Source organism: Channa argus, chromosome 17 (assembly GCF_033026475.1).
Source record: "Channa argus isolate prfri chromosome 17, Channa argus male v1.0, whole genome shotgun sequence".
In the NCBI taxonomy this organism is placed as follows: Eukaryota; Metazoa; Chordata; class Actinopteri; order Anabantiformes; family Channidae; genus Channa; species Channa argus.
This window is the reverse complement of record NC_090213.1, coordinates 11,042,760-11,062,779: the sequence shown is the minus strand read 5'-3', so window position 1 is coordinate 11,062,779 and position 20,020 is coordinate 11,042,760. Positions and strand designations below refer to the sequence as shown.

The following is a 20,020-nucleotide window of genomic DNA, read 5'->3' as shown; positions in this document are numbered from 1 at the left end:
TTTGCTGACTTCGTTGCAATTCGTTCGTCCTAAAAAACACTTGCATGCGACATGGAAAAGAGACTCGCCTTTTCCTTTGGCACCTGACAGAGGGGCATATGGAAAATAAGATTTCTCGTTAAGTGCTTTAGGATCCTGTTTGTTCACGGGATAAAAAAAGAAGAATATGTGTGCAACAAATGGACACAAAGTAATAAAAAAAAAATGGAAAAAAGGGCAAGGGCCATCTGATATCCCGTGAATGAAAACCCCTTTAACTGGTTTCATACAACTGTACGAATAAGCGTAACGTCCTTAACCGTTAATAATCGTCATCATCATCATCATGTTTTAATACATTCGTTATGGAATACATATAAATTGTCTTGCATGTACTTAATCCCTGGCGTATTGTTTCTCTTGTTGCAGAAATGCACGCTGAGCCGAAATATAGATAAGTGTATCCTCCATTATGCACAAATTTAGTTACACTCGATGAAATAAAAATATCTGCGTAAACGGTAATTTCAGTAGCACAAATAACAATTATTTCCTAACAATATTACCTAACAGCTGTTGTGTATACACCTGTTGGAAAAGGTCGAAGGCTAAAATATTTGCAGAGCGCAAAAACTGCAGTATCAAATATCCAATTTGTAAGAATGCAGGAGGATTATGTCAAGCAGCCGTCATTATTTCATAAATCAGAAGCGACAAACAGGTTTTTCTCTGGAAAGGCTCAGATGTCAGTGTCTGCCCGGTTCAGCCTTACAGGTGGGGGAGTTTTGAAAGACACGGAAATCTTAAATGTATTAAAAATCCGTGGGGCTTCAATACATAAAGTTGAATGTTTGTGTTTATTTACCGTTCGTTTTTGTTAATAATCTTTTTTGATGACAGTGCGGTCTTTACGCAGGGGGATACTTTAGTGACATAAGCTTGTGGATTCAGTGACAGACGTTTCATGATGATATTCAGTTCGTAGCTGAGCATTTTACAAAGAGACGTTTAGCTCTCCTCAGATACTGGCTTCTCTGAATAACCCGAATTCCAGAGCAAATCTGAGAGCTTCTGTGCTACTGTGCTTGTTCATAAATCAGACTTTGCTGCAACCAATGAGAAAAATCTTCACGTAAATTATCTCTACATGCCACTCTGAACATCAAATACACAAGTGACCCACTGGTGTTATTTGTGAGATACTGTCGCCTTAATTTAGAGTGGTCTCTGAAAAAAAAAGTGGTCTTAAAAATATAAATATGTTTTGCGTGTCAAAGAATGATACTTATAAAGTTAATAATGATTAGAATGATTGAGTTTGAAGATGCGTTTTAATAACCCTAACCAAACCATGAATTAGAGCAAACATTAAAAGCTCCTAAAATAGACTGTTAACTTGTAATTTCCATGCCATACGGAAGCATGAATGGTGTCTGGAAACATTTGCATTTAAGCTGTACAAAAAAAAACAAACATTTATTGTTGCATTAATCTTGAAAAAAATACCCTTTTTCTTAAAGGTGATGAATAAATCGACAGCAGTGATAGATATTGTCGCAGTAGCTGCCAATCAAATCAACTTGTCTAATGATTTTTATGTAATCTTGAAATTATTACGTCCTTTTTAATCAAGGTACCGACAATTACCTTATATAATCAAATAGCGCTTCATTTCTAATAAAAGCTCTCCCATGCATGACTTCAATATGAGAATAAGATGTAGATATGTTTTATTGCGTCTTAAGTGGTGTAATGTCAAAGTGCGTAACGATTCTTACTCGCGCAGTCGGTGATTTGAGAAGAAAGAGATTAGTAAGAGTAGTATTTCCTTTATTCCTCTCTCTCTCTTTAGTTGCATGCTCAAGTCCCATTCTCTGGTCAAGTTCAGTGCGTTGTTCTCCGGGCCGGACGGACGCTTCTTATTGGTAGGTTGCGACAGTTACATCACGCCGCTCATGACGCGCACGTCTTCCTGTTTCCTTCAGCCGCGTCTTAAAGTGAATCTTAGTGGCGGAGGAGCGCTCCAGCATCCAGTTCTCTGCATCCAGTGCGCCTCCGAGACGCACGCACATCGTTTCGCTCTCTCTCTCCCTCTCTCTCTTGCACTCTCTCTATGTCTCTCACTCTTGTAGTCACAGCAGAGGATAGAGGGAGACACCGACAGCCAAGAGCTCTTTTCATCTTCTATATTTTTCCTGTTATGTTCTTTTAGCTCGCGTCGCTGACTTTTTTCCAGCTCTTCCGTCTCTGAGAAATTGTTATATCCCAGCAATCCAGCAATCCGCCGTGCTCTGCGTTTAATATCTTATTTTGCCGTAGGAGTTCAGGTTGCCCCCCTCTTCATCTAAAGGGTAAGTAACCTTGTCCTTGGATACCTCCCTCTCTTGTTCTGCCTCGCCTGCGCACGGTGGGCGGAAAAAAATAATAAACAAATCAAACATCGTTAAGTGGAAAATGTATTCTGTTGATCATCAGCTAATCATGTCTATAAGACATTATTTGCTCCGTGTCTTCCGCTCGTCTTGATATGTGCTAAGAGTTGCGAGAGCAGCCTGTATTTTTGCGAGGATGATTTGCGGACGATAGCCCAACCTTCCTCATCAAAGCGGAGATCAAGTTGATTTGCAACTTTAGGAAGTAAGTTTTCGAAGCGTGTGGGCTTTTTGCAACGGGGAACCAGATTTATTACGACCTTTTTCTTAGGAAACTCTGATAAACTTGTATTTGCTTTTCTAGTTTGTGCGTGCTAAACAACCGTGAATGTGCTCTTACTTTGTTTGGGCTAAGTCTCATTTCAAAACCCCATTTATGCCCCTTTATTTGCTCAATACTCATTGTCCAAGCTTGTCAGTTCTCCTGCTTTGTGAATTTGGCTTTTGTTGTTGTAAGTGTATTCAATTCTTGTCTCTCAAATGTGCTGGCTATTGGTAACCAGATGTGCAGTGAAACAGGCAGGTCTCACTTTCATTATTCCGTAAAACAAATGTAGTTGGACTTACTGTTTGACGTTGGACTTAGTTGCTAAAGCTGTAATGTTTATGTAGGTAGTTCATAGTTGCTTAAGATTATTGGAAGTTGTTCTTTTTCTTTTATTTTTTGCTTTTTTTTTAGAAGAGAAAGAAAGAGAGGGAGTGTGTGCGCATGGGCAATGGGAGACAGGTGCGCCGTCAGAAAAGACAGGTGCTGGTGACTATTTCAAGCTCACTGTTAAGATCCTGAGGCGATCAAGTCACGTTTTTTAAGAGATGTATTACCTGGTGTCTGAACTGCTGCATATGACTGTCAAAACGTGAGCCAAAGCTGTTTATCAAAGATTGTCATATAGAATCCTGGTGTTCATTTGATCTAACTTGCTCTTGTAGCAAATGAGAAGTTTTACATTGTTATGTTTCAGTGTCCATTTACAAAATGTTTTTAGGGAGTAAATCAACTGCTAACGAATGTCACTTACGTGGTGCCTTACACTGCACAGTTTTTAACAAAGCCAGCAACAAAGTTAGTGTGTGTTCAGTGTGAATGAGCCTGAGGCTTAGAGACAAGAACGAAGCCTTTCTTTTCACATGCAGTGAAAACGTGAAAATTATACAATTTCTTTTAGTTAAAAGGAGGTCAAAACTGGACATTTTTCTTTGCTTGTTTGCCCTAATTTCTGAAACTAAACCTATAAATGAAATATGTTTGAATGACATTTGCCTTCGAATATCATATAGAAATTAAATATAGATCTAAGTCAGTCATGTGACATTTTTGGACTTAACATTAAACATTTTATTGCTACTTCATAGATCTAACTACACGTCAACATAGATCAGTGTAGCATTTATTTTGCAGAGTGCAACTTTTGACTTTTTTTTCACCGAGCTCACTGTGAGTTTAAGAGTTGCTGTTTTCTTAAAAATGTAAAAATAGTTATGTAAAGATATTAATTGTTACAGCACTTTTGTCACTTCTATACAGTTGAGAAAACATTGTAAACTACTAAGATAAATATACTAATCTCAGAAATATTTAAATAAAAAAAAATATACAGATAAAATAATTTTTAATACTATCACTACACTTTAGACTGGATGCATCTGATATGGATCTGACTATGACACTGCCATCGCTGCTTACATAGCGTTATTGATGCTGGCCTGTACTGACAAAACGTTTTGCTTTCAGAGGGGCATTAGGGTTTTTGTATGAGCGCTTTAAGTTGTTCCTTGCTAGAGTTGACCCTTGTGACCTATTCATTTGAGCAGAATTAACTGCCCTTGCCAGATGAAAAGACAAACAAAAAACACAGAAGTGAGCTCATGCGGGCACCAAAATCAATAGGCCTATTTTGTGTTTCTTTTATCTGTCATTCCCCCCATTGCTTAAGATATGATGGCCATATTGATTAATGTGAATTATGCAACCTGTAAACCTAGCAAAACATTTTGTTGAACTGACAAAACGACAGCTGTTACTGAATAGAACTGAGTAAATGATGTACAACAACATAATCGATGTGTATTTCCTCCCATTTTACACCATTCGTTTTTAGATAATCTTAACCCTATTTATTTTTATTTTATGATAAATAGCCCCTATGTTGGCTCAAAACACACAAACATGGAAATGAGGACAAGTACTTAAGTAATTATCATAATTTTATGCAGCTTTGTGTTCCGTGGGAACTGGTTCAGTGTTGCACGCTGTGTATCAGGGGACAGGATAAAATGTAGGACTTTGCCCTGGAATGTCGAGCCAAGGCCTAATTCTGACCCCATCTCGCCTGTTCCCTTTACCCCTCAGTCATTTGTCCCTACCGGCTAAATGTAATCAAGGATGTCCCTGTCCTTATAGAAACATACAAGAGGGGACTACCTCCTCGTTTGAGACAAAACTCTTTATATCTCTTTAGTTTATGTTTACATTATAATGTCAGCTAATGCACTTCTATAGTGGATGAGTTTTAGTTTATCAAATACTTTCAATATGTTGCATTTATTTTTATAGATTTTGTTTTGAAGGAGAGCACACTGACAGATATTCTGAAAATGTTTTTTCACTTTTTTAAACTTTTCATTTTCATTTATCTGTAAATTTTTGCCCACAGGTACACAGAACCTTTGATCCTAGAGGACTGGGTTTGTGGGATATGGCCCAATAGCAGAAGCCCGTGATGCCGGACCATGACAGCGACTCCCTCTTGAACAGACAGACCAAGCGAAGACGTGTGGACATTGGTGTTAAGAGGACCGTAGGCAGCACAGCCTCCTCCACAGCAGCAGCCACAACAACAACCACTGATAACATTGCCCGCGCCAAAGCAGCCATTTTCAGTGCCATGAACTCTCTGAGCTCCCACTCTCACCACGGATCAGACACAGACTCCATGGAGTGCTCTGTAGTGCAGCCACATGGTGGACCTGGCGTTGTATCAGCCGGTGACAGTGAATCCAAATCCAATGTACTCCGAAAGCTACTGAAGAGGGCCAACTCATATGAGGATGCCATGATGCCCTTTCCTGGCACCACTATTATCTCTCAGCTTCTCAAGAATAATATGGCTAAAAATGGTGGAGGACCTGAGAGAGGAGAAAGAGGAGATAGGGGTGATAGAGGGGAGTCAGGTTTCCCTGGATCAGGGCTTTCCAATGCAAGCTCAGATGTTCCCCAGGAGGACGCCTGCAGTAACTCCTCCCAGGACAGCACCCCTCAAGAGTGTTTGTCACCATTCGGCCGACCACCTGGCCTGGCCACATTTGACATTGAACGTCTCAACGACGAACACCTGCGTGCCAAGCGAGCCCGTGTAGAGAATATTATACGTGGTATGAGCCACTCACCCAGTGTAGTGGTGCCTGCTGTTTCCCGTCATGAGCGTGATCATGAGATGGATGGAGAACGGGAGATGGAGCTAGACTGCCCACCACCTCAGTCTCAGCAGCAAGCCCCCAGCAGTCCACGGGGAGGTGAGGTATGCAGCGGTGGCAGCAGCAGCCGAGAGAACAAGCGTAAGCAGCGTTTGCCTCAGCAGCAACAGCAGAGCTTCACCCAGCTGGTGTGCCAGAGGAAGGAACAGAAGCAGGAGGAGCGACGGCAGTTGAAGCTGCAGCTGGAAGACATGCAGAAACAGCTACGCCAGCTGCAGGAGAAGTTCTTTCAGATCTATGACTCCACTGATGACTCAGAACACAATGAGCTTCACGGTGAACTTCACAATGACTTAGGAAACATGTCCGAGGACAGCCCAGCAAGGTCTGACCCTGGTGGCGACGACCGAGGTGGAGATGACTTGCGCTCTGACAATGAGATGTCCGACCTCGACCCAGGCCATTTCCTGGACAGGGCGCGGGCATTGCTTCGGGAGCAGGCCCTGCTTGCCGATGGAGACAAGCCAAGAAGAGAGGGGCTCAGTCGCAGCAAAGCACAGGGGGTTCCAGGCTCATCAATGCATGCTGAAGGTAAACAGCTGGCAGAAACTCTGAAGCAGGAACTCAATTCAGCCATGACCCAAGTTGTGGACACAGTGGTTAAGGTGTTTGCCAAGCCTTCGCGGCCTACACCGCAGCAAGCCTTCCCCCCAATTTCCTTACCTCCTGAAAGATTTCCCACTGCTGTCAATGGAGACAACCCTAACTTCCACACTACCAACCAGAGGCTCCAGTGTTTCGGCGATGTCATAATTCCCAATCCGCTAGACTCCTTTGCTAGCATGCCCGGGATGCCAGGTGCCACCAATGACCAAACTGAGGCACTGCCCTTAGTCGTGAGGAAGACACCAAGTGAGCACCATCACCAGTCCTCAGCTGTGGGTGCCCATGGTGGTCACCACCACCCTGCTCTTCACCCCTCCTCGCTCTCCGCCTCTATGGGCTTCAGCCCACCATCCTTTAGACACCCCTTTCCATTGCCTCTCATGGGCTACCCTTTCCAGAGTCCCCTCGGTGCACCTACAGGTGGCTACCCAGGCAAAGATCGTTCTTCTCCAGACTCCATGGACCTGTCACGGGAAACCACAAGTCTGAGGACCAAGATGGCCTCAGGTCATCACCTGGGGCATCACCATCGCTCTTGTTCGCCAGCACACCCTGGCAGCACAGCCGAGGGGCTATCCCTGTCACTCATCAAATCTGAGTGCAGTGATCTCCAGGACATGGCTGACATCTCCCCCTACTCAGGCAGCAATGTATCCTTTAAAAAATATATAGTGTGTTAATAATTATATAAATATATGTGACAGCGATCCTCATGTTTGAAACCCATTCAGTCCATTTCAGACTATCATGCCTGCATAGGCCAGAAAGAATATATATTACTATGGTTGGTAATTCCCGGTAAAATGGCAAAACACTGCACCTGGACCACAAACTGTTAAAAATCAAATCTTTTTTAACCTGTTTGAAACTAGCCTAAGAAACTGAAAAATTGTTGATGAATCACTTTTCCTCCCACTGCTGTTCTCTTCTCCATTGTACTGGATTGTTGTATTTATTTTTATACCCATACCCCTTCCTTCTCTCAGCACCGTACAGCCTTTTCTTCCATCTTCAAACCTAAGTGCTTTAAAAGTTTCCTTGTCACATATCACTTACACCTAAAGATTAGGTCCTCACATTTACTGCCCCAATTCCTTTTATAAAAAAATAGCCTTAGAGAACAAGAAGAGAGATACTATCCCAAAACTTGGCTCACAATGGTGTTATATAGCCTCCCTTATAGTTTAACCCCAGTGTGCCCCAATCATGCCCTGCGGTAAAAGAGGCTATCCCCTATGGGAGGCTTAAATTGAATCCCCTGGGGATTCAGGACTAATAGCTTAAACAGATACAGTCAGTCCTTTCTCTGTTGCCTCTATACCTCCTCAGTGCCTAAGTATGCAACACTCTTAACCCTTATGATAGTTTGATTTGCGTAGTACTGTCTGTCCTTACAAAGCTTTGTCTTGGAGCATGGAACATTCATTACATGCTTAAGAAATGAATTGTACAGCTTTAAACCTGTTTTGAAATTGTTAAGTAACTTTATATATTTAACACTTTAGATCCCTTGTTTTTGATATTGAATGCACCTGAGTGTCGTGTTTTTCATCTGTGTTAGTCTTTGTGTATGTGCATGTCACAAAAGGTTCGCCTGAGGACTAAGCAAAGATGTATATTTATGATTGCTTGTGTTTTCTCTTGTGTTCCTCTTATCATCCATCGCTGTTGTAAAAAGACCACAATCATTGTCGTTTCTTTTCTCTTTTTTCATTTCATAAAGATCTGTCAACAGCCTGGGGGGCCCTTCGGCTGTTGCTTGGCAGCCAAATACTTCTTTTTTTGTTTTCCCTCCCTGCAAACCCCCCCTCCTCCCTGTCTTTTCTTTGAAGCGGACGTTAACAGGTGTTTGCAGCGAGCTGTTTATCTTTCATTACCTCGCCTTGTCTTGTCTTCTGACCCAAGGGTGAACGCTTTCCAGAGATCCATAATCCTTTGCTTCTACGGACTCCCGATGGAGGGATGAAAAGAGAAAAGGGAGAGAGAGACATAGAAGAGACTAAGAGAAAGTAAAAAACAATCAAACAATAACCACATATGCCAGATGCTCTGGCTTTCGTTGTAGCATGTATAAATTCAGGGCATTAACTGATGTACTCTCCTAAATGGAAAGGATAGGCAGTACATGTCCACATGTGTTGTTTTTCTTAGATTTTTACGTTAAATTGTGATAGTTGGATAATTCTACATGTTTAGGAACAATTTAGTGTTTTTGGGATGGATTCTATTATAATTAGGAGTTCATTTTGATGCCTCTTAGTTTGTTTCTGCTTTCCTTCTTTTCTGAAACTCAGACATTTTGCGAGGTGTGTTCAGGTTCACCAGCTCTTGGCAGCATTGGGGAGCAGATGGCTCCTATCATTTTCCTCATTTGTTTTCAGTCCGACTCCAAATATTCTTGTCCTTACACCTGGAATTAGGAAGTGGAGTAGCTATTTCCCTCTCATGACTTTGGGCTTTGGGGAAGTGTTGTGAGAATGATGATGTCTTGTCAGATGTGGCAGGCGAACAGTGGGCCAGCTGGTATGAGTGCACCATCATGCCAAAATAATAGCCTTACATGCCACCCCTAAGTCCAATCACAATTACATTTGCAAGCTGTGAGTGAATTGGAGATGAAAATGCCTCATGAGGAGATATGAAGCTTCTTAATTGTCATCTGAAGGGAGGTGATATTGCGTTTATGGCTAGAGAGGTAAAACCTCAATGTCTTTGTTTTAAAATAATTCTTAATTTCATTGGTACAATGAAAGTGATGCTAATCCTTAATTGAAAACGCAAAAATAAAATCAATCTAAATGAAAGAGCACTGCTTTCACAGCAAACAAATCCCACCTTGCCTTACTGAAACAGAGCTCCCCTTTTTTCTGTCTCTCCCTCTCCCTCTGTCTGAGGATCCATTGTATCCCCTCCACTTGGAGCAGATGGTGTGGTGTGGAGAGTGAAGTGCTGCTCTTTTGGCCAGGCCTGACAGAGTAACACCAGTCTGCCAGGGTTTCCCCCACAAGACCCTTGCTGCGTATACAACCAACTCTCTCTCTTTCTCTCTCCCTCTCTCACTGAATCAGACAAAGTAGACAGGGTCTTTAAGGAGCCAACCCAGCGTGGTTCAACATTTGCTGGCTTTGCTGTGTAACCCTGAGGCCAAGGGCAATCCAATCTAGCAGCTGATGCCTTCTTCCCACTCTATAGTTCAAGCTACATCTGGACACTTGACCGATTTTAATGGTCACTGCCATCCCTGTACATCATAAATCATCTCAAGCAATGTATTTTGTCAACTTGGACTGAATATATTGCTGTAGATTGTATTGTTTTGTTTAAAAGCCCCAACTTCTTTCTACTTGATGGGAACCTTTGTTGAAACAGCCCGAGGTTTTAACATGCAGCCTGCCCCATCCCTTCTGTCTTTTCAATGTCTTATTCTCCAGATTGATATTATCAGATGCATTATACGGCTGTTAATTCACCATGGAAGTGGCTTGGGCTGTTCAGTGGCACAGATGTGTTTCAGTCCCCCCATCGCTGGTTGAGTCCAAAGCCTCAGAGCCCCTCTTCTCCTTCTACTCCTCCTTCTTTTCCTCCTCCAAGGGTTTGGCAGCAAGGCAGAGAGCCTGGGGGGGTAGGGGTGGAGCAGAGGGAGGAGGAGGGGGATGTAATTGAAGGTTGGAACCATACTATCCCTCAAGGTGCCCCCCACCAGCCCATCTCCATCCTCTCTGCTGTTCAATCCAGGTGATCCATTAGGAAGACAAGGCCTCAGACATGTATTTGAATGTGGCCTATGTGAGCGTGAGAAGGTTTTTCATCTTGCTTGGGCCAGTGTCTCCTAGACCTTGTTTTATCACTGATAAGAAGCCAACATCACACAGTCATATTCAGGCTTGGCATGTGTTGTAGCCAAGCCATTAGGCCTTCTTGCCCATCACTGGCGTTAACTGCTGTCTTTGTCTGTGATATGCAAATGTCTCCTTTTTTCTTCTTCCTTTTTTTGGGTGGAGGTTAGTGCAGGGTGTAGGCAAAGGCGTTTGCTTACTTTGACTGTGAAATGAGCCTCCTTATGTAAAAGAATCGGCTGTAGTGCTGGCCAGTGTTTTATTTACCGTGACGCTCTCACACCTGATACGGACGATGCTAATTGCAAGCAAATGGTTTTGCTTTGGTGCACTGTCTTCGGCCCCCCGAGCAACCCTGCATTCATGCCTAAAAGTAAATTTGGTTACCCATCATCCAAATGCATTTTCTTGCCAAACTTACTGCTGATTATAAGCAAGTCTGTTTTGTATTTGCAGTGACATCAGTTGTTACATTGGCTTTGTCTTTTATAAGCTGTTGTTAATTTCCTTAATATCAGCTTTTTCAGATCCAGGAAGGTCTTTCCCCAAATCATCTGAAGAAGGCCAAACTAATGTTTTTCTACACCCGCTATCCAAGCTCTAATATGCTCAAGATGTTTTTCTCGGATGTCAAGGTGAGTCCAAACATGTTCTTTCGCTTTAGAGTTTCTTTCACTTCACAAACTTAACATTTTTGTCAGATATCCTCCAATATCTTCCATTTTAATTTAGGAAGAGATATAATTGCTATTCTTCTTTGCTATTTTTAAAAACAGCTGTCATACCTTAATCTTTTTGAAATACTGACTGATTTTGCCGTTTGTAAATGCACCTGCTTTAAAAGGGGAAGTTTGGTTTGTTAATTGCGAAGTGCCAGCTTCAGTTGCTGTGAACAATGTGAGCTTGTCTGTCTTGAAATGAGGCCCTTTCCCTCACTAAGTTATGGTTTTATGCAAAAGATGAAAGAAGAGGAAGTTGAATGGGTTTACATGAGGGAACTAGAGAGCCTATGAGTATTCTAAAGATAAAGAGTGGGATGAGTAATGGAGGGTTGGAGAGGGCAGAGAGGAGGATGGAGCCTAGAGACAGAGGTGTGGTTATCTGAGCAGGTGTAGGGAGGATGGTTTGATAGAGGGAGGGGCGAGGAGAGACGGTTTAGGGAAGATGGCAAGGATGTGCGTTAGCTGCACTGGGACTTTAATAAAGGAAATCTGGAAAACAAAGAACAATATATAAGCTGCAGAAAAAAACAAGAACAACTACACAATGGCCGTTGTAGTGTGCACGGCCAAGTTTGTTCATGTTGTTTTGTGTGTGTGCCCCTCTCGGACCATACGGAGGGGTAAACACTGTGACAGATCCAGGCCATCTTATTCAAATCATCAGATAAAGGTTCCCTATTCTCCCAGCTGCCCCCTCTTGGATGCCATCACCACTAACCACGACTCAGGCCTCACATGACTTTCTCTGAGAATGATATTGGTTAGATTGACAAAGCTGGTAGGGAACTGTAAATGGTGATTTGTCACTTTCCCACAGCAGCCCACTAATTTGTTAATTTACATTTTTGTTGTTAAAAAAACGCCGCAACAATTGTTATTACAAAGTTTTATTCTCTTTATTTCTCAGCACAAACATTCCCTGGGAGGTGGTCTCTTCGTGAGAGGTGGCCTCCACAGATATTTAAAAAAAGGTTAAGATAGTAAAGAGCATTATGAATCACATTATTTTAATTTCATCAGAGTTTAATGGACCCAAGCTATAAATTAGTAGACACATACATAAGCAGACTATTTACTATGTGACTAGATTTAGCCAGCGCAACCTCATCGCAATTGACTGTCCTCAAACCCTAACCCACTTGATTAAGCTCCTTCTAACATTACTGTGACTTCTTTTGACTTTGCGTTTGTATTAACTGGATTGACAGATGTATCATAATACCATTGTTGGTACAGCTAATGACAGTTTGTAGTGGTTAAGATGTCTCATTATTATTTCAGTTAATGATTTGATGAAGGGTGAAGAAGAATAAACTAATAAAATAAAGCCATAGGTTTGTTAATTACAGTCTGTTTGGACCTTGGTGTGTCATAGGTTTACATTTTCTTTACATTTTAAGCAAACACTGTTTGTGTCTGTCACATACACAGACACAAACCTTGCATTCTTTGTTTACCTCTCTGTGGCTCTTTTTTGTGACAAGCCTCAGTATTTAGGGCAGTCATGCCATGGAGTAGCAGAGGTCAGGAGGGTTTTCCCTTTTCTATATGTCATTCCTTCTCTTTTCTTTTTTTCGCTGATGGTGTTGCATGGTATGTGTGCTTCGGCGGGGCCAGGGTGAAAGAAAAGCCAGCGGCTGGATTTTGAGTCGCCACAGTAACAAAAGCCCGCTTTCCAGGGCTGCTTTTTGTGTGCAGTCAGCCAATAGGCAGCCGGAGATTATCTCCCACAATTCACCCCTGCAAAAACAGGAAACGTTGGAAAGCCCTGATGACTGTGAAGGGGCTTATGAGAGAGAGAGGGAGAAACAGAAAGAGAGAGAGGGAGGCCCGTACAGGCTTCTCTGTCTTTCTGCTCTCCTCTCTGGTTGTTCTGGATGTAGCTTAGCACTCTGAGGTCATCTGTGTGTTTTCTGCTCAATTGTTGACCACAATGTCACAGAAAGTGTTGGCAAGAGTCACATTTTGTTGTTTCATCCAAATACTTCTTAGCTGAACTTACCGAAATATAAAACTGTGGAAGATTTTATTTAACATCAATTAGCTGACACAGTGTATATGGTGAACATGCCTGAATACTTTTGGCAGGCGGCATATAACGTTTAGAACAAGGATACTTGAGTGTTTCCTATTCTGGAAGTATGCATTAGTGCATGAACAGAACATATGTCTGTGTGTATGTGTACACACGCAACTTTCTATCTTGTGCTGTTAGAACTAAACACTGACCTTTAACTGGCTCTTGAGTGTGAGTGTGAGAAACACGCTCTTGCTGTCTCTCTCTCATCAGCCTCTCAGCCAGAAGTGTGTGCACACACACACACAAAACGACACACACATGCACGCGCACACACACACGCACCTATATAATCACTTATATGCTTAATTGCAGCACACTAACTGGAACACAGACCAACACACACACATTTCTCTCGCTGCATCTCAGTTTTGTGCTTGCTGACCTCAGCCAGTTCTGATTAAGGAGCTGCAGTGCTGTGCTCCTTTTAACCAATTCTCTTCTTTTACATTGAACACATCGCTGCTATCGGGGGTCTCCGTCCACCACCAGCAACTTAATGTGGGGACATGCAAATAGTGTATATTGTATATTGAGTGTGTTGGGTACAGCTGATGTGGATATAATATAGTTCAGTGTATTTAACTGCATATACTGTACATATATTGTCATTTTGTACTGTTTGATTTGATTGAGCCACTCTTCAGTTTAGTTGTACAGGACCTAATGCATCTTCTCCTGAGCTGTCGGCATAATAAAGTAATCCTTGTCCAAAGTGACAAATCTATCCATTACTCGGCTGCAGTGACACCAAAGGTCTCCCGCATGAGTAATGGTACATCTTTCACTGACTTTAATCTCAGTATGTAGTGTTCAGTCTCTCATGAGCTCAGATGCATTTACGTGCACATTCTTGCACGAATCCACACCATTTCACTAACATCTCATATTCACCCCCAGTTGTTCTGATCTTACACACAAGGGAAGTTTTAAACCACGAAGGAAAAGTGAGTGTTAGTGTGTGTTTGTGCTCTGTCACACTCCAACTGTCTGCTGCATTGTGTGTGTGCGTTTAAGAATAGCTCCTGTGCAGCCGACATATTTGTAAGTGTCAGTAGTTTGTTTGTTTGACACTCTGATGTCACGACCCCAGCTTGCTGACTGCTCACGTTCCGACCCTATGCACCCCCTGCCCCACTAGTGAAACGGCATTGTCTGACAGCGCTGACCTGCACCCGTCCTCCCATTCTCCATGCCCCTCTCTCACTTTTCCCACCTCCCTCCCTCTTTTCCCCATTTATGCTCACCCTGCACTTTAGGACAGACACCATGATACACCTCTTCTCCCCCAGCAAAAACAATGTCAAGCGGACTTATTCTTTTCCACTCCACCATTATATCATCTACTGATCATTCCAGAAAGGCACAGCCCTCTCCTTTAGCCCCATCCTACCTTGGTCCGACTATCTCGCCTCTTCTGATTGGCCAACTTTTCTGCCTGTCTTTCTGTTGCCTCACCCTCCCATCTTCACGTGCTTGTGTGTTTGACTACCATCGCAGATTTGGAAGAGTGTGTGTGTGCATGTTTGTGTGTGTCTGTGTGTTGTCGAACAATAGCCAGAGCCTAATCTCCATGTCAAAACCACTCTGCCTCCCCAGTGAGCAGTCCGCTCAGCATTTAGTAGCATTTTGTCCCCCCATTCTTTCAGCACCACAAAAAGAGCAGAGGGGAGGGAGGAGTGAGAGCCTGTGTGTCTGTTTGTGTGGAAGAAGGGTGTGGGCGATGATTAGGGGTATCAAGTTTTCAGAAGCCAGAATTTTTTATTTGTGAGCAGGAGGAGTGAAGTAAATGATTTGTATGTTTTCACAAGTTAGATCTGAGCTTTCACCAGGCCTGTTAGGGTGACTGCACTAGTCTGCCATCCTGAACCCCCGAGGTCCTTATCTAGTGTTTTGGATGTTTAGACAGTGTGTTTTTACTGCTGACACCAGGCGGAATGAGAGCCGAGACTGGTCGAGGGTCTTAATAGGTTTACTCTGCCCTATTGAATCCACCCAAGCAGCATAGATCAAATAGCCAGAGCTTTCTTCGCAGCACTTCTTTCTCTCTCTCTCTCTTTGTTTTGCTCTTTTTTCTTATCCATTCTTCCAGGCTGGGAGGTGCGGAGAGGGGAAGAGAATCAGGGTGTAATTGGTGAACAGGGTTAAGTACATGTTTGAGCCCCCTACGGGCCAGGGCGCTTCAGATGATGACTTAATCGTTTTTCTGGTCAATTATGTGTTTGCGGTCAACCCTCCCTTCCACCTCTCCATCCACTCTCAGGGTTATGATAGGGGGGAGCTATGCTCCCAGTAGGGAAGATGAACCAAACACAACCTCCATCACACACACACACACAAACATTCTGTCTCTCTCTCTCTTCTGTGATTTCTTTTCTCCCCCTCTGTGCTTGCTGTCTCTTAATGTCTCTATTATCTTCCCTCACTCGCCGACCTGTGTTCTCTATTGCTCTTGTCTTTCGTCTTTCTCTTTTTGTTTCTCCCCCCTCTTTTAAGTCATTGTCTCAAGTCTTAAATCACTGATGTGAAGCGACTTGCTGTCATCTTTACATTTCTTCTCTTCCTCCTCATGCTCAAATCTAGGAATTCAATAAGGTTTTGCCTCATAGTCTTCCATCTGTAAGAATATTCATGGAGAATATTTCTTTTTCTACTAAAAGTGTTTTTAGATTTCAAGTGTTTTTTTGAAAGTAAAAGTACATGGGCTGACATCCCAAACATTGCTAACAGCTTTTCATCTTTTTTTGCAGTTTAACCGCTGCATAACCTCCCAGCTGATCAAGTGGTTCAGCAACTTCAGAGAGTTCTACTACATCCAGATGGAGAAGTTTGCCCGCCAGGCTATCAACGACGGAGTCACCGGAGTTGAGGAATTAAGCGTTAGCCGTGACTGTGAGCTCTTTCGAGCCCTAAACATGCACTACAATAAGGCCAATGACTTTGAGGTAACCACCTTCAGTAAATGATTACAGACCAAACTGTAAATGCTGTATATATGTGCTCAGTGAAAATACAGTAGGAGTTGGGTGCTTAACATGGTTCATATCAAAAAACGTTGACTTTCATCTGATACCTGGTGATACAGACGGGTAGTGTGACACTGTGTCCTCTCTGACACTGCCTTGTTGAGACTGTTGGCTAGGTTCTCCTATAGTCTCATATACATCCTGCTGTACTCTGCACCTTGTGACTAATGTATATTGTCACTTTCCTGTGAAAACCATCTGCAACATAGACCAAATTCCAGCTTTGTGAAAATGTATTTTCTCAGAAACACCTATTTTATTTTCCAAAAAGCAGAACAATTTTCTCAACTGAATCATTCTCTTTACCTGAAAATATAAATATTAATACCTTTACAAATAAGGAGACACAAGGTTTTCACTGAACTCCAATCATTTCAAGGAAATTGTTTTTCTAAAGCGTGCATGATAGCCTCCTGCCATTCAGAGATTTGGGAAATTTTTAATTCATTTCAGTGAAATGAAACCTTATTGACAACTCATTTTTACCTCTTAATTTCCCATCAGTAGTAGGACTTACTGTGGTTTAGAAACTACATTTTATTTCCCTGTCCTCGTTTATCCATTATGCGTTGTGAGACGTTTATGTGTGTGTCAGTGGATTGTAACCATAAATTCTTGGCAGGCTACTTCACCTTTAACATGTTTAATTTTTTTCACACTTCTCCTTTTGCCACATTCTCCTTTGTGTGTGTGTCTGTGTGTGTGTGTGTGTGTGTGTGTGTGTGTAGGTGTGTGTGTGTGTGTGTGTGTGTGTGTGTGTGTGTGTGTGTGTGTGTGTGTGTGTGTGTGTGTGTGTGTGTGTGTGAGACAGAGAGAGAGAGTGGGCATGTAAAGGTGTGCATGTGTGTGAAACGTTTCAGGATCGCCAGTGCTTTCTCAATGTCAGCTGGCAATAGACCTTGAAAAGGCTTGTGTAAAGAAGGACCTGGAGTGATCTAAGTGTGTGTATATGATAGAGGGATGTGTGTGAGTGTTTTGTTGTAGCTGCATTTCCCAGTGTCCTGTTCACCTCGAAGGGTACAGCCGTCCCTTGGACCGGCCTGGCATGCTGGCAAAGCACTTCTCTAGTGTGTGTGTATGTGTGTGTGTCACTTTGAGGGGGGAAAAATCTCACTGTTATCAAGGTGAAGCGTCCTACTGTTTTAGTGAGAGGAAGGGGAGAAAGAGAGGGGGAGACAGGGAAGAGAGAGATGGATAGATAGGGGATAAAGGGTGAGTGCTCAGAGACAAAGGAGAAAATGATGAAGGGGGGGATCAAGGGGGAAAGAAGGATAGAAGAAGAGAGGGGGGAAAGAGAGATGACGTGCAGGAGAGAAGTGCCCTTGCGAGCAGTGGGAGTTTTGCAAGCTCTCACATTTAAAGTGCTTCTCTCTCTTTCTCCCTGTTTCCGTCTTTCTCTGTCCGTTATTTGTCCACTGGGACTCATCTGTGTGCACCCAAACACACACACACACTTCCCCACATCCATCCATCTTCAGTCCTCTCAGGGAACCTTTGAAAGACTCTGGCAAGCAGAAGCACTTGTATATATGACATCCTAAAGTCACAAAGAAAAAAATGACACAATTTGTTCTTTTCAGCTGCTCATGGCTGGTGCACTTTTTATTTATTTTTGTGACTGCAAAATAAGTTTGAATTGTAACTCTATAGCATCTTCAGCCTTGCACTGATTTAATACATTTGGCCACAGCTCATTCAGAGCAGCCTTAACTGAGATATTTACACAGAGGCAGACTTCATTTAGAGAACACCTGATCTTTGAATCGGCTTGTTTCTGTTTTCAATAAAAAGTTTAAAATGTTCACTTCTTATGGTAAATCACCCATAACAAGAAAAAGAAGTCTCAATTGGAAAGCTGTCTCCCCAAAAAACACACAGCTTGTTAAACTATATCCTTTTTCTTTGGGACCATGTTTTTGAACAGAAGCTTAACATTCCGTATAGAGAGAAATACTCTGCTTTGAATAAGGATTTGGATCTGTTTTGCACACATAAATAAATGTAGCTAGTTAAAAATGTCATCTACTCTTCAGTCAGTGACATAAAATTTAACTTCCTCAGTTTTTGTGTACTGAAGGTTTCGGCTTTTCACAATTGTGGAAGTTGCACACTAAACCACAGCTGGCTTACAAGTCAAAAGATCATACATATACACATCCTAAAATCAGATTTAATGTGAGCACTGAGATTGTTACCCCTACAGCTAACGAATGTGAATCTACTACCGTAGTCTGCACAGTAAAGCATATTTTTGATCGGATGGAGAGTTTAGGACAGCTTCTATTATGTGCCCTAAAGGTAAGGAAATGCAAGTACAACTATGGGAGACTTGTATTTTAGAAAGTTGGGCCCAAATACAAACTGTGTAGACATAATAGAAATTTGGAATTAAACAGGTTTAGAGATTCTTAGAAAGGTTTGACACGATTGGCCACTATGAGGTTGAAAACCTCTAGGAAGTGACTCCAAAAATAATTTGCAAACAGCAGAATATGCCATCCCTGCCCAAACGTTAGTAACACGCCACCTTTTCTCCCTGACAAACGCTTTCTTTCTAAAACATAACTTTCCCCGTCACACCTCAGACAAGACTATCATTCTTCATCTGGCACCAGGAAGCTACTGTTGAAACAGGCTTAAGGGTAACAGCCTATTTGCATACCTAAATGTGAAAATTTGCAAGAAGGCAGACAGAGAGGAAAAGAGCGAGAGAGGCCAGGTGAATAAGTCTTCTGTTGGCCGAGGAGCTGCAGTAGTGGGGGAATGAGGGTGGAGGAGAGGTGTTTTGCATATTAAGGTTTTTTTGCTGGGCAGGTGTCTGAGAGATACAGGAGCTGATTAGAGTTTAGCACAAGGAAAATTTGCCCAGCCATGCAAATTCTAACCCCCCTGACAAACCAACCGCCTTGGTGAGCACGAAGACTCTGCATGTAAGTGTTTGTGTGTGGACTTTTGATGTGTGTGTGGGTGTTATTTGTGTGTATGACCGTATGTGTTTGTGAGTGCGGGAGCGTGGGTTGTGTGTTTTTTGCTGTTTGATGTTTGTGTGGGAATGGTGCCTTTGTGTGTATTATATATGTGCAAGGACGCACTTGTTATGTTTTTCTGTCTTATATTTGTGTGTGTGTGTGTGTGTGTGTGTGTGTGTGTGTGTGTGTGTGTGTGTGTGTGTGTGTGTGTGAGTCATAGAGGTAACATGGAGATGAAAATGTACTGGATGTGTATCAGGATGCCCCCAAGGCCCTTTTCTGTGGATCTCTCCCCTTTCTCCTCCACCTCCTCCTCCTCCTCTTCCTCCCCTACCTGCCTGCACCACCACTTGAAACAGGAGCCTACGCAGATTCAGCACACGCACACACACACACACACACACACACACACACACACACACACACACAGTTTTCCCTTTGCCAGATTCTGCATCATCAAAGTTCCATCCACCTTGGTGGCGTCTTTGGAATGAATATGTCCTCTGTTTCAGTGCTCACACATACACACATAGACACACACACGTCTGTAGCCTTTCTTGTTTGATGCTAATCTGCTCTGTCACTGTGCTGGCCTAATACGCTCCCCAACTCCCTCCCAGCTCCTCTTTTGTCGCGATTGTTTCCCCTTTTCCTTTCATATCCCTCCTCCCTCACTCCCTCTCGTGGTTCTCTCTTCCTTCTGTTGCCTCTCTCCTTTCATTCTTTCATCCTCCTCTTTTGCATGTCTTCCGTTATGCTCCCCCCTCCTCTCCCTCGCTTTTTCCTCCCATTAGGAAGTTTTAATGGCATAATTGTCACATTCCTTCTGGCACAATGAACACCAGCGGTAATTAAAGAGGTTGCCGTTAATTACCTAGACCCCAGCTCTACTTTCCTCT

The 20,020-nt window shown here is 42.7% G+C and overlaps 1 protein-coding gene across 4 annotated transcripts in view; it reads left to right on the top strand.

The window, feature by feature from the left end:
* The first annotated feature begins 1,872 nt into the window (after nucleotides 1–1,872).
* LOC137102437 (prospero homeobox protein 1-like) overlaps nucleotides 1,873–20,020 on the top strand; it is a 31,230-nt gene continuing 13,082 nt past the window's right edge. For 2 of the 4 annotated variants that reach the window (XM_067481964.1, XM_067481967.1), the window contains exons 1-4: nucleotides 1,873–2,330; nucleotides 5,066–7,141; nucleotides 10,855–10,962; nucleotides 15,877–16,071. In XM_067481964.1, coding sequence (XP_067338065.1) covers nucleotides 5,132–7,141; nucleotides 10,855–10,962; nucleotides 15,877–16,071 — 2,313 coding nt within the window. In that variant the 5' untranslated portion in view covers nucleotides 1,873–2,330; nucleotides 5,066–5,131. Of the gene's footprint in view, nucleotides 2,617–3,151; nucleotides 3,269–5,065; nucleotides 7,142–10,854; nucleotides 10,963–15,876; nucleotides 16,072–20,020 lie in introns of those variants that run through there. The other 2 variants (XM_067481965.1, XM_067481966.1) reach the window with 2 other exon arrangements.